This window comes from Prosopis cineraria, unplaced genomic scaffold, assembly GCF_029017545.1.
Source record: "Prosopis cineraria cultivar Desert tree isolate PC_DT_omini unplaced genomic scaffold, ASM2901754v1 PC5, whole genome shotgun sequence".
Lineage (NCBI taxonomy): Eukaryota > Viridiplantae > Streptophyta > Magnoliopsida > Fabales > Fabaceae > Prosopis > Prosopis cineraria.
In genome coordinates this window covers 37,196,579-37,210,631 of record NW_026555336.1, presented here as the reverse complement: position 1 = coordinate 37,210,631, position 14,053 = coordinate 37,196,579, and the positions used below count along the sequence as shown (strand labels likewise).

Genomic DNA, 14,053 nt, shown 5'->3' with positions numbered 1-14,053 from the left:
TTAGCCTTCCTATACACTACCTTGGGTGGCCCTCAAACTGTTGAATGGTAGTAGCAATAAAGTCCCAAAAAAAGTAAAATACTAAGTTATATCTCATGGAATGCTTTTTCTATAATAGCACTACAAAGAGTAGGAATCTAAATAATTCAACTATTTATGACTTTGCCTCCAGATATTGGAATTTTGTCCATCTCTCAAATATCAACTATTTCAAATTCATTCTTAATCCTTTATTTTTTATTACTGACAGGTTTCCTATACATTACTATCGTTATTTTCTAGTTATACCATATGTCTTCTTATTGCAGCAGTGTCAATAAGGCAAACTTATATTTGAAATATTTTGATTTAATTGCAATCAATCCATTTCAAAGACCTGAGTATAATTTTCTTATAACTTTTGTCTCATTTTCTGATTCATTTCTTATTGCAACAATGCCAATATGGCAGACTTAGACATGAAATATTTTAATTTAATTGCAATTAATCCATTTCAAAAACTACAGTATATATTTTTTTAGCTTTTGTCTTATGTTTTGATTCATTTATAGACAATCTTAATCATAGGACCTCATTTGCATTATCCTTTTTTTAGTTTTAAACCCTTATCTAATTTTCAATGGCTTGCATTTTATAATGGTTAGAATAATTTTTTTGCTTTCATCTTTATTAGCTTTAAATTATCGAATTATTTTGAACAATTAATATTGATTTATCATGACAAGTGAAGTTAAAAATTTTTTAGATATCTATTTAGTTGTCTGTTGGGTAACAATGGAACCATTGCGAGAGGGGATGATTGGTTGATCAAAGCTCTCTTTTCCTATATTTGTCTAAGTTATTTACATAACTTTTGCCTTTTTTCCTCTCCATTTAGTCCTATCACATCTGACTTGATGTAATCCATTCCTCCCATAAGTTTTTTGCTATTAGCAGTGCAACTAAAGTTTGGTTGACTAGATCTTCAAAGCAAAGGTTAGTCGCAATAAACATCCATGAACTACTAAAACAAAAACTAACATAAATTTATGAAGATATAATAATATGTTATGCAACGAAGAAAGGCAGTAACACTATGAGTCTGTAACTAAGTTATTCCTACATTGGTATACACATATATGGAGTTAATACCCATTTTGACAGCTTTATCAAACCTACAAACCATGCCAGGAATGGAGTTCATATTATCTCCAAATGGTAATTTTGGATTTCTATGAGATTAAACTATTGAAATCAAGATAAGAAACCTGTGACTAACCTTTGACACAGTAATGTGCTACCAGCTCCTTGAGAAGGTTATGGTAAGTTCAATTTCATTAAAGTAACTAAGTTCCTAGAACTCTCAAGGTTATGGATTTTGGAAAGGTCAATACGATAGGACATATCTCATAGTAAGAAGGTAATTTGACACAGTAATGTGCTGCTAGCTCCTTGAGAAGGTTAAAGGCATTATCTACCTGTTCTTTATGACTACTACTTCATTTATATTTTAACATCTTCCAAAACATCAAATTCTCATTGAATGCAATTAGATTGACAATACCTCTTGCACAAGAGCTGCCCAAAGTCACATATACTTTACATGTAATCTATATTCTTTTATAGCTAAAAATTTTTTAGTCTAAAAATTAGCCTATCACTAACTACCTTCTACAAAGAAATATAATGTTTGTTTTAATCTTCTTTTATTTTGTTTTTCTTTCTCTTTTATCTTCCTTTTTTCAATTATTCATCAATTATTTATCCTATTTTTTCCTTCTCCAGTCTTCTTTTTTTAATGATATGACCCTTTTTTCCATAACCCATTACTGCAATTAAGATGTGAAGAATCAGGTAAATCATGAGGACCCGTTAGTGAATTGGTCATAAAGGAGGAGTATTAATAATATAATGTGAAATTGTTAATTTTACTTTATGGTGAAAGATCAAGAAATAATGAAATAAAATTATGTATGACTGGCATTAAGTGAATACGATCCCTTGATGCATCAGTCAAAAAGGGGCACGGTGAATGATTAATATGTTGTTTCTTTTGGTATGGAGCTCTTATAGTAGACTTACTATCATGTAGCTTTTTAGAGTTATAAGGCATTGTGAAAACATATCTTAAAAAGCATTGCTTTTGTGATTTTGTTATCTATATATTATGAATAATCTTTTGATTAATTGATATAAGTCTACAGGATTAGGTTTACACCTATGGCTACTCAATGTATTGATAAAGGTTTCATATTTATTAAGTATGATGGGACATGGTTATTACTATATAGGTATAAAAGGACACTTCGAGCATTGTGCACTAAAGTATGAAATATGCTTGCTATTTTTATCAATCCCCATACCATATATAATTTGATAGAATATAAGACATTAAGGTTTTATACTTTATCTATCAGTTATTTTCTATTACACAGTAGTATTCCGTTTTGGCTCCTAAAAAATTGTTATTGTGTCTATTACTTACTTTCACTGACACTCCCTTTACACACATCCTCACAGTAGTACTTTCCTTTTGACATGTGACCAATTCATTGTTAATAGTTTGAATTTGAATTTCAAATTGAGTAGCCATCATTGCATCATTAGAATCTTTTCTTCACCCTTAAATATTACAACTCTATTTTATTAGCTTTGTCTGAATTGTCCTTGTCCTTTCTTCTCTTCATTTTTTTATTCTAATTTCTAACCTTTTTTTTTTACTAGTTTAACACTTGATTTGTTGTATGGAGCATCAGATGGCCTCTTATAAATGATTTCTCTCCCTTTCAGGTTGAGATTAGTGCTGGATATCCATAATCTTTGAAACCAGTAGACTAAACGTGTAACAGCCCTCCTGGGTCACCACTGCCTCTCCAGGGTCTTTTCCCAGGCGCTGGACAACTGGGAAAAGACCCTGGAGAGGCAGCGGTGACCCAGGAGGGCTGTTACATAAAAGGCGCCTTTTATGTAACAGTACGGAGCCACCCCTTGGGCCTCGACTCGGTACTGGACTCTGGCCCATCACTGGACCAAAGCCGACTTTCCCACAGGTGGTACTGTGGTTATTCCTCACCACTGCCTCTCCAGGGTCTTTTGGAACCTCCCCAGACTCGAACCTCCAACCTCTACCACCTTAATGAAGTTGAGGCGAAGTCTGGTACCATTGAACCAACTTTATGTAACAGTACGGAGCCACCCCTTGGGCCTCGACTCGGTACTGGACTCTGGCCCATCACTGGACCAAAGCCGACTTTCCCACAGGTGGTATGGTTCAATGGTACCAAACTTCGCCTCAACTTCATTAAGGTGGTAGAGGTTGGAGGTTCGAGTCTGGGGAGGTTCCAAAAGACCCTGGAGAGGCAGTGGTAAGGAATAACCACAGTACCACCTGTGGGAAAGTCGGCTTTGGTCCAGTGATGGGCCAGAGTCCAGTACCGAGTCGAGGCCCAAGGGGTGGCTCCGTACTGTTACAAAACGGAGTTAAAGATAAAGAGAAAGAATGTTTGTAGTTAATTTATAGTTTCCTGCTCTTATTAAAATAGTTGAGTTTTATAAATCATAATGTGTGGTTCCTTATTCTATCTATACATTTCATTGTGTCCATCAATTGTAGGAGGGTTCTTTCCATAAAGAGCTAAGATCTTTTTGTACTTGAGGGATTTGTTATTCAACTAGAGTCCAACCAAAGTAAGTTAGAGTATTAGCATCTAACGTTTATATTTATTATATTGAATTTTCTCCCCTGTGTCTTGATATTTTTTTAAGTTGTTGTTTTTGAACATGTTTTTGTTTTTATGCAGAGAAGTGCAATGTACTAGCAGGGGCATCTCACTTGTAGATTTTGGGTTGCCTTCTGTCATTATTTAAATTGAAACTAATGTATGCTTATAGCTGGTGATATATATATATATATATATATATCCATTGATGGGATATCTTTTAAAAGGATGGTAATATGGAAAGACATCTTGAGCATTATGCAATGAAATCTGCAACCTACATGTCAATTTTTTGCTTTGCCTATATCATTAGAGTCAAGAATAAGGGCCAGGCCTGGAGGCCCTATTTAAATAAGGGTTCGAGCTTTGATTTTTTTTTTAAAGTAATCGGGCTTGAGGGCTTGGCCTTGATAAGCCTTGTAAAAAAGGGCTTAGGCTCGGGTAAGCCCTCCAAGGCCAGTTAAATTTTTTTAAGTAATATAAAATAATAATGTAAAAGTAAAATGTGATTTTTTTTGTCTAGTCTAAACCAAACCTCACGTCCTCACCCTTATCCTTATGTTAATGACTTAATGTTTACAATAAAGCATGTCTGCCTTTTTATTATTAATTTAAAAAAAACCTTGCCAGTCCAAACTGAATTACTGCTGAAGTTTGCATTTTCGAAGCTCACTCTCAGCTGCGTGCCTCAATCCTCACATAGACACAGCTTTCAGCCTCTCACATAGTGAACCCTAAGTCCTCACGTCGTTGCCTCACACAGCTCTCAACTCGCAACTTCTCCCTCAGCCTTATGCCGTCGTCATCGCTCCTCTACCTCATGCCAATGCCGTATCCCTAGCCTCGCCCTTGCTCCTCTACCTCACAAAGTCACAGTCTCACACAGTTACACCTCTTGTTCTTGTCCGCTTCAATCTACTCAGATTTCCTTCTCTCCTTCTTCTTTATCGCAGCTCGTCGGCCATCACAGCTCCCTCGATCGTCTGAATCTCCGTCTCCTTCTTTTTTGTCTTGCTCATCTCCTTATTCTCATCCATACTTTGCTCTCCTTCAGACCTTCACGCCTCACGTCTTTGTTTCTTGAATCTTGTCTCTCCTAATCGAAGTCTCTGCTTCTTGAATCTTGTCTCTCCCAGTCAATCCTCTCGGCTTTCACGAGTTGGTCAATTTCCAACATATCATAGTTTTTTTTAATTACACATAACCGTGACTTAATCAGTTAATCACCCACCTAATTAACTTTGCTTAATTTTTTTGACTTGGATATGTTTTCTTCTCTCAGTTTGTTCTTTCCAACATTTGTTTGTTGTTTTGATTGACATCATGACTTGCAACACAAAAGTTCCTCTTTAGCTTTGTTTGGTGATAGAAATAGGCAAGCTACTTTTTATCAGCCATTAAAGAAAAATGAGAAAGACTAAGAGGATATTGTGTGAGTATGGTGGCTATACTATTTATTCCCTGTTACAATAATTTTTTTATTCCTATAAATAAATTAGCTTAAGCAGGTTTCTAGGATGAGTTAGTCACAAGCCTCTGCAGAGTTGTTTTACAGTATTCTAGATTTTATGATTTAGTTGTCTATCTTTGGAGAATAATTTTATTCTATGGATAATGGTTTTGTACATGTATTTTTTCTTGAGCCAAATTCACTTTCATATGTATGAATATGTATGATACACTTATTTTTTTGGATGGAAGAGTTGAGCAAGAGCCCCTTTCCCTCTATCTATCTATTATCTTATTACTTTTATTTATGGGCCAAGTCAGGTAGGATTATATTGGTGGCCAAGTTATATTGTGCATCATGCATTATAGTGTCAATTTAAATTTTTGCAAAGATTATTCATACTAGAAGTTTATGTGGGAATTGAATTGTTTGAAATATAAATTAATAATTAGCTATTTAGTTCAATTTTACTCATTTAGATGTCAAATACTATGCCACTTACTCCGTGTCTTTGTGGTTTACTTGAGTGTTTCTAAACTGCAGCACATGAGTTCGAACTGGCATCTTCCAAAAAAAAAAAAGATGTCAAATACTATTAATATAATGCACAAGAAAATCTCTCATAACTTCTAACCTTACAATTTTTTTAAAACCTTTAAGCTATAAATGTACAATATTTTTTTTGTAAATATTGTTTTTGAGTTGACCATACAGTGAAGAATGACATCCTTGTTAAACTTTTTTTTTTGCCAAATACAATAGCTTTATTTAGATAATACTTTATTTATCCTTCTTAACCATTTGTCACATATTATGATGTAATTGTCTGGACTATATACTATCATTACTTAAATTTATGTGTGTATCATATAATATCATGAGAATCAGAAGATCAACCTGTAGTGTGTATCATATAATATCATGAGAATCAGAAAATCAACCTGTAGTTAGTAATATTATAGTATAACTCTGTGTGTGTGTGTGTGTGTGTGTGTGTGTGTGTGTTTTTTTTTTTTTTTTTAGCCAACCCATGGCACATGGTGATATAAACATTATATGCTAAGGATTAGCCAACCTGTGCAACACGATTGTATGAATAATATTCATCTTTTACACAATTCCAAATTTTTGGGTTGGCATTTCATTTCGACTATGCAAAATTACAAGTGGTTTATTTTTTTTTTACTTTGTTTTTGAGCTACATATATAGTGAACTTTGTTAATAAATGCTTGACTTCCTCATCAAGCTTTTTTTTTTCCCTGCATACAGTAACTATTGTTAAGTTATACGTTATTTCCTTCTTGATTAGGTACTATACATTATGGCTATGTTTTTTTTTAACTCTAATATCATTACTTGAATTTACATCTTATTAAATTTGCCCACCCATGCAATGCACGGGGCTATGTCTAGTTATGAATTTAAATTAGAAATATTGCTTTGACTTGATAGAAGTAGATTATAGATTATTTAAAAAAATTACATCTTACTTTTTTAGAATTATAGGGACACAGGAAAAATTATGCCAAAAAAGTGAGACTTTTTCATGTTATTTAGTTAAATCTAAATTACATTCTAAAAAAAATTTGTGATACTTTCTATAAATTACTTTATACTTTCTTCATTCAAAAATATAAGGTATTTTTTAAAGAGTTTGATATTTAAAAATATAAAATATCTTTAGTCTTTTGAGGTGTAATCATTGTCTTTTTTTCAAAAGTACTCCTATTAACAGTAACTTTATATTTATTATAGGGTATTTAATAAGTATAAATATAAAAAAATAGGATTAGTTTAAAAGTATTTAATTATTTTATTGGAGGGTGAGATTTAATTAAAAGAATAGATTATTATTTATTTTTTAATTTTATCTTTTTCACAATTTTTGATTGTTAAATTTTTAAAAATAAAAATAATATGAAAAAATATATTAAAAATGATAAATTTAATAAGAATAAATTATTATTTTTAAATAAAATCAATAATTTAACCAATTTTTCTCGCTTATAATAATATAATTATTATTATTTTGGGACCAGTAGAATGATATAATTAAAATGGACAATAATAATAAAAAATTATTAGAAGAAGTTTATATTAATCAAGAATTCATGGTTGTCAAAACTTAAATTAATTATTATTAAAATTTAAATAAATATTTATTAATAAAAAATTAATTTAAATAGATATATATATCAATTTCATTTTTCACAATGAACAATTTTTAATTGATATGAATTTTTTATCTATATTTTTCTTAATTAAAACTTATAAATAAAGAATCTGTCAAGGAGCCATTCACTCAGAATTCCCGCTTTGCCTCTCTGGGTATCTGGCGCGAGCGGGAGGGGCAAGGAAGAATGAGCTCGTCGGCTATGGATGATGAGGCCCATGACCTGGTGTGCCAGCTTGAGCACGTTCAAGGCTTGGTCGATGCTCTCGGCGCCGTTCGTTGGAAACGCCACCAGGTTGTTTATTCTCAGTCTCACCTCCATCCTCATTTTCCACTTGGAATTTGGTCCCCAAGCTATTATAAATATTATAACATTCTCTCTTTGAATCAATTAACTTACCACTGTCATCGCATCTAGGACGCGGTGGTGGAGTTGTCTGAACATGGCATCGTTTTGATCGTGGAAGAAAGTGGTTGTCTTCAGGCCAAGGTCTATCTTAAACGCGAGGTACCCATTTTACATGTAATATTTGCATTCTCACTGATATATCATCATTATAACATATAGGGTTGGTCTTTTTCATTTCTCTGGGGAGTTCTAGTCACAACTTGCACGTCAAATTCGATTGCCACTCAGTATTTTATCCTTTTTGCTAATGCTGTAATTACCTAATTAATGGGGGATTTGAGTTTGGGTGTGTTTGTACTTGCAGCTATTCGCTCGTTATGATTACAACGCACAGGGACGGCCTCGTTTTGGAGTAAGCTTGGGCATTTTAGTGGATTGTTTAAACGCGTTCTCGGTTCCTGGTCAGTCAAGCATGATTGAAATTCAATACCCTGGTCCTGACATGCAGGTTCTTCTGAAGTAAGTATATGGCCTTCGTTGATAGTTTGTGTTTCTCTAATTTGGGGGCATATAATGTTGACAGATTCGTCATTCCTTGACAAAATATGTATTAGTAGACATCTTCATTTTTATTGCTTGACATGAAAAGGACTGATAAGACATGAAAATTCATTGGTTATTGATTGCTAATTACAGTTCCATGGCCCTTTTCTATGATTTGATAAATTAGTGAACGTTTAACTTTTTTCTAAAGCAAAGCAATCCCTGGAAAGAAATAAATATACTTTATCAAGTGAGAGCTTCTGATGGATTCTGTCATTCATTTTAGTCTAGCTGGTAGACTGCAATTTTCATGATTTTTGTTGAACACGATGCTTGATTACTTTAGTTTCTTCAGTTATACAAGCCTAACACTTCACAATTTTGTGGAGCAACCAGATCCGTGAATGAAATTTACCTTCTCCGCTGTTTTAGGAAAGTTGACTTGCAGGATGCTAGCATTTATGCCGAGATCAGAACAAGGATTCCTGACACAATGCCATGGGACTACAATTTTGAACCTGCTGGAACAAACCCTCTGACATTTACTGTTAAGGTATGCTGCAAAGCTCTCATATCAGTGTGTCCCAGTTGGATGCTACTTAACATTTTGGATCTTGCCACCACTGCTTTATTTGTGCACCTTGCATCCCTCAAGTTTCCAAATTTTGTATTTGTTTTATAAAATTAACAGTAAGGTTTTAATAGTTAATCTTATAATGAGGTACTCTCGCATGTACATAATAATAAATTACTTTTGAGCAATGCAATAGACAGTTTATAACCTAAATGGTGATTGTTAATAAAATTCTTGGATGCACTTAATGATGCCAGTTATATTTTTTATACTGTTTCTGAATTTATCAATACATGTGTGCTTGTCAAAGAATGAGCATTTCTTTCCTGTATACTGCAACTTATCTTCCAATTATGGTATCAAAATCTAGTCTGCAGCACTGAAGGAAGCTATTGAGGATCTAGAGTGGCCCGGTTCGAGCATCCAGATCATTCTACAGCCAGTTCCCCCTTCTGTTACCTTAAAAGGTGAAGGCCATGGAGACTTGCAGGTTTGTTTTGTTCTCAACTAGTGAATGAGCACTTGCCATCCTGGATCAATTGTATAGTGACACTTATTGTCCTTCTCGCAGATTGACCTTATGTATTACGCAAATACTGATCTCTTGGCAGCATTTCAGTGTGATCATCGGGTTTCTTACAAGTAAAGTTTTGTATCACTACTTGAAGTAAATCATGTTTTTCCTACCATCATAATATCAATCATTTCTTTGAATTCATGTTAACAGGTACAAATACAAGTTCCTCAGAGCAACAACGACTAACATACCAAGCAGTGTTATCAAAGAAAACAGAGGAAGCAAGTTAACCATAGGGAGAGGTGGACTCTTGAAAGTTCAGCATCTGGTTTCGATTGGCAAATTGCCTTCTTCACATGCATATGTAGATTCCGTGGGCTATCAGCAGCCAGGCCGCATAGCTTATATTGAATTTTTTGTGAAACCAGAGGAAACTGAAGACTCAGAATGATTATTCGACGGTATTAGAAATATCACTCCAACCAGGCTTTGCAACGTACCTTGACCATTTAAATGAATTGCTGTTGAAATCAAGTACAGGAGTAAGGTTCTTCTTTTAGTTTTACTATCAAAACCATAAATTTCTTGTACAGGCAACCGTTCTTTTTTCCCTTCTAGTTCCTCTTGCATTGGTATAAATTTCCTAGTTTGCAGCAAATCCTCTCCCCCCCCCCAAAAAAAAAAAAAAAAAGAAAGAAAGAGTGTAGTGTTATTCTCAAACTAAATTCCTACTTACTTATATGGGTTTGTAATAGTGAAGTTTGGGTAAAATATTTACTCCGGAAAATATCAAATATTTGGATTTTTTTATTTATATTGTATGGTTTGCTGCTACTCTTTCAATTTCTAATATTAATTTGTTGGTAGTTTTTAATGACACTTCCGTTTTCATGTTGGAAATGTATGGGTGACATTTATTTAGGTGAAAAAAAATGCAGTTAGATATGTTGGACTGATAGGGTTTTTAGCATTGCATTCAGAGGTATAGCCCTTGAGGAGCATGCGCGTCCAGTGAACCATGTTTTGGAAAATAAAAGCCTAGTTTTGTAGAGTTGATAAGCTACATTATACTACTGGCCATGAGTCAGGATATGCAAGCGTGGGATTTGGATATATTTTGTAATGTCCTGTAACTTTACCATCTCTTCCTACTTCTTGAGCAATGATTGCTTATATTGTTTTGAGGTATTGTTGAACTTTATTCATCATTCTGCCTTCAAGTTGTGGGGGGAGGCGGATTTGAATTAATTCGATAATCGCTTTCTTATTAAAAGAAATCAATTGATTGGCTTTGGATCTATGGCCAGTGCACAGGGACTTCTCGTGGCTTTAGGTTCTTGTAATGGGCTGAATTAAAGTCATGAAGGTTATACGTCTAATCCAATCCATATTTATCTATGTTGTCAGAGCTGAGACCTAGCTAAAAATGTATATCTAAAATCTCTCAAAAAATGAATAACTTCGATAAAGTTGAAGAATACTCAATTTTTCTCATACCACGTTGTTTTTATGTTCGATGGAGGATGTTTTCTCCATTATGTTTCTATTCACTTCTTTATTTTGTACGACTTTATTCCCCTCAATATTGCCTCTTGATGTCCTCTATGTTATCCCGAAGTTTTCTTGCGATTCCAGAGTATCCTTTTCTTCAAATGTGGGAGGGAGAAATGAACGGAAACCACAAGTCATTAGTCCCACATCGTCTATCTTCTGACACAAATCATTGCATATAAAAAACTGGCAGATCTACTTGCCCGCCGAGCTTGGTAACGCGAGCTTGTAATCTGAGTGGGGGCATTAAGGTGATGGTACACGGTTCTGGTTTCGCCTGGTTGGGTTGGAGGTCGCACTTGTGGCCTGCCCGTTCCAAGTCGGGAGCTGAATCGCGGGACCTAGACGAAGGCCTGAGTCTCGGGATTCCTAGACGAGGGGGTATAGCGTGAGGCTGGTTTCACAGAGCAGCGAACACCTCCGGCTCTCTACAGTGGAAGGATAACAGGCTGCCGCTCCTCTAGCTCACAATGCCTGGTCAGCCTAGCCGCTTGAACCATCGCTTTTTGAAGAATTTTTTTTTTTTTTTTTTAAACCATAGTTCACAGTTGTCTGACCACCCTATCTTTCTTATTGTCGAACATTACTGGGTTGATTTTGTTAAATTCGACTGGTTTTCAGTATTTTACCTTTTGCGCTCAGACGCAATACCAAGGTGGTCCTTGGATTTCGAATTTGAATGTTTCCGTGCTTGTGGCTTCTTGCTCGTTATGATATATATCGCGCAGGGACGGCCTCCTTTTGGGGTAAAGCCGGGGTCTTGTCGTCGATTGCTTGGACACGTTCTCGGTTCTTGTTCAATAGCATGATTCAGATTCAATTTCCGGGTCCTGACTTGCAGGTTTTTCTGAAGTAAGTAATCCTTCGTTGTTAATATTTCTCTCTGGTTTGGAGACATTTAATACAAGATGGATCCGTCTTTCTTTCATAGGAGTTTGTATTAGGAAACATCTTCATTTTCATTCCTTGAGATGAACCTGAATATTCATAGGTTATAGGTTGATAATTGCTGTTAAACATACCTTTTTTATATATTATTGGATATTCTGAATTATACTAAGTTGCATTTTATCTTTGTCACTGAGCTTCTGGAAATATGTAGCCTTATGAAAGAACAAGCATATTTTTCTCTGATCGCTTAGATTATTGGGGACAATGTTATGCAGTGCAACTTATCTTTCAACAATGGTATCAAATTCTAGTCTGCAGCAGCAGCACTCGAGGAAGTTATTGAGGATCTTGAGTGCCTGGATCACGCAAACAGATTATTCTACTAATGATGAATGAGCACTTGCCGCTTTGGATCAATTATATTGTCACAGTTATTGTCTTTCTGTGTTATGTGAACTCTGACCTCTTGGCGGCATTTCAGTGTGATAATCAGGTTTCTTCCAAATATTTTGTGTCATCAGTTGACGTAAATTACGGTTTCCCTGCCATCATCAGATCAGATATTTGTTATGATCCTGGTATGAGCCACACAGAGTAGCAGATCCAGAGGAAAATATATTGCTTACCTGAATTTCAATTACTCAAATCAGTACAAGATATGCTACTCAAGCTGAATAAAAATTATTCAATTCATGTTAACTGGTACGAGTACAGATTCCTCAGGCTCAGAGCAACAAGTAATATAGCAAGCAGTGGTTTTAAAGAAAACAGAGGAAGTGGACATAAAGCATAGCCACTGGGTTATCAGCAGCCAGGACGGATATCTTATATTGAATTATGAAATCAGAGGAAATTTCTGCCTCACAAACATGTGGGCTGTATTAAGAAAATTTCTCCCACCTGGTTCTGCATTGCTCCTTGACCCTTTCATTGATTTCCTGTTGAAATCAAGTAAAGGAGTGATCAAGGCTTTTATTTTAGGCTCACTGAGTGATCAATTTATTTCTTGTACAGGAAAGTGTTGGTTTTGTTTCCTCAATGAACTCGACGGAGTAATAAATTAGTGCATCGTTTTTCATTATTATCTTTTATTATTCCTTCCTACATGTGATTGAACGTATATCCAGTAAAGTTGCTGTTCTCGAATCAATGCAAGATTTGACGTTTATTAATTAAATCGAAGGTTTTAGTTCACTACAACTGTTCTGAGAAACTGAAACTCGCGTTGATAAGATTGTATGATTGAGTTCATGTTGTCAGCATTTGAGATTAGGCGATAAGATAAGACGGTCCTGTTGCTTGATTTTGTCTTTTTTAGTGAAGCTTAGGGAAATTAATTTTCTCTAATACCAACAGTGCACACTGTTAACCGATCAAATTAACTACACATAATACAGTCGAAGATGGATGAATACTGCCAGCTCGAGATATGAATCTTTTATTGTCATTCTCCATACGCATAACTTCATGTAAAAGATTTCATTTAGGCATTACATGAACTTATATCTTTTGAATTGTTTGACTTTAAGCTTATAATTTTTCGATTACATATCCACATAGGCATATCTTTTTGTTATAAAGTAAAAGTTTAAATGAATTAGGTTCTGATATTTATCAAGCCAGAACATATTTTCGAACTCAAAAGGTACTTACAGAAATAATTATATATTGTTCATTAACAAAATACTCAAATCAATAGTGAAATTTATACTTACAACTTTATGAGTTATTAATTAAATTCTTATCAACTTAACTCACTTTTGTTTGCGGCATTATTGTTTTAAGTATTAGTTATAGATTTCCTCAATTATCTAATACAAGTAACAAGCTCATGAACATTTAATGAGGTAAGGTGTTTGCAAAAAAGATACCCCTCATAGGTATCTATTCAATTATCCATTTTCCACTTTCCTGACGCCATATTATTGGGCCTACCCTCATCCATATTATGCTAATGAGAGAGTCAGTAGGTCCTTTCATGGTGCATTAGTCCTAAAAAAAACTGAACTATGGTAATGAATAATGATACCCTTAATTAGAATTTGATTGAGCAGTTAAGGAAGCGTCTTTTATATCAAATGCTATCTTCTTCTTTCAATTCATATACGAGTGGGACTGTGGGTGTGTCAAGTCTCGATTTCATATTTAAGCTCATGTTCACGTTATTTTGATTTTTTGTTGGATTGGTTGAGTGTAGACATGGTGATGATAATAAAAAGACAAGCGCAGCCAGCCAGTGAACCGAAAGTCTAAATCGAAGCATGTGAATAATAACTTGACGCTATCCAATTGTTTTGCTAGTTGAT

At 34.5% G+C, this 14,053-nt stretch overlaps 1 protein-coding gene across 1 annotated transcript; it reads left to right on the top strand.

Annotated features, from left to right (window-relative positions):
• The first annotated feature begins 7,467 nt into the window (after window positions 1–7,467).
• Window positions 7,468–11,370, top strand: LOC129310480 (uncharacterized). Its single transcript, XM_054952330.1, has 7 exons — window positions 7,468–7,617; window positions 7,741–7,830; window positions 8,036–8,190; window positions 8,647–8,767; window positions 9,159–9,278; window positions 9,360–9,430; window positions 9,516–11,370. Exons 1-7 carry the CDS (start codon window positions 7,510–7,512, stop codon window positions 9,754–9,756), a joined length of 906 nt encoding a protein of 301 aa, XP_054808305.1. The 5' UTR covers window positions 7,468–7,509; the 3' UTR covers window positions 9,757–11,370.
• Window positions 11,371–14,053: the final 2,683 nt, after the last annotated feature.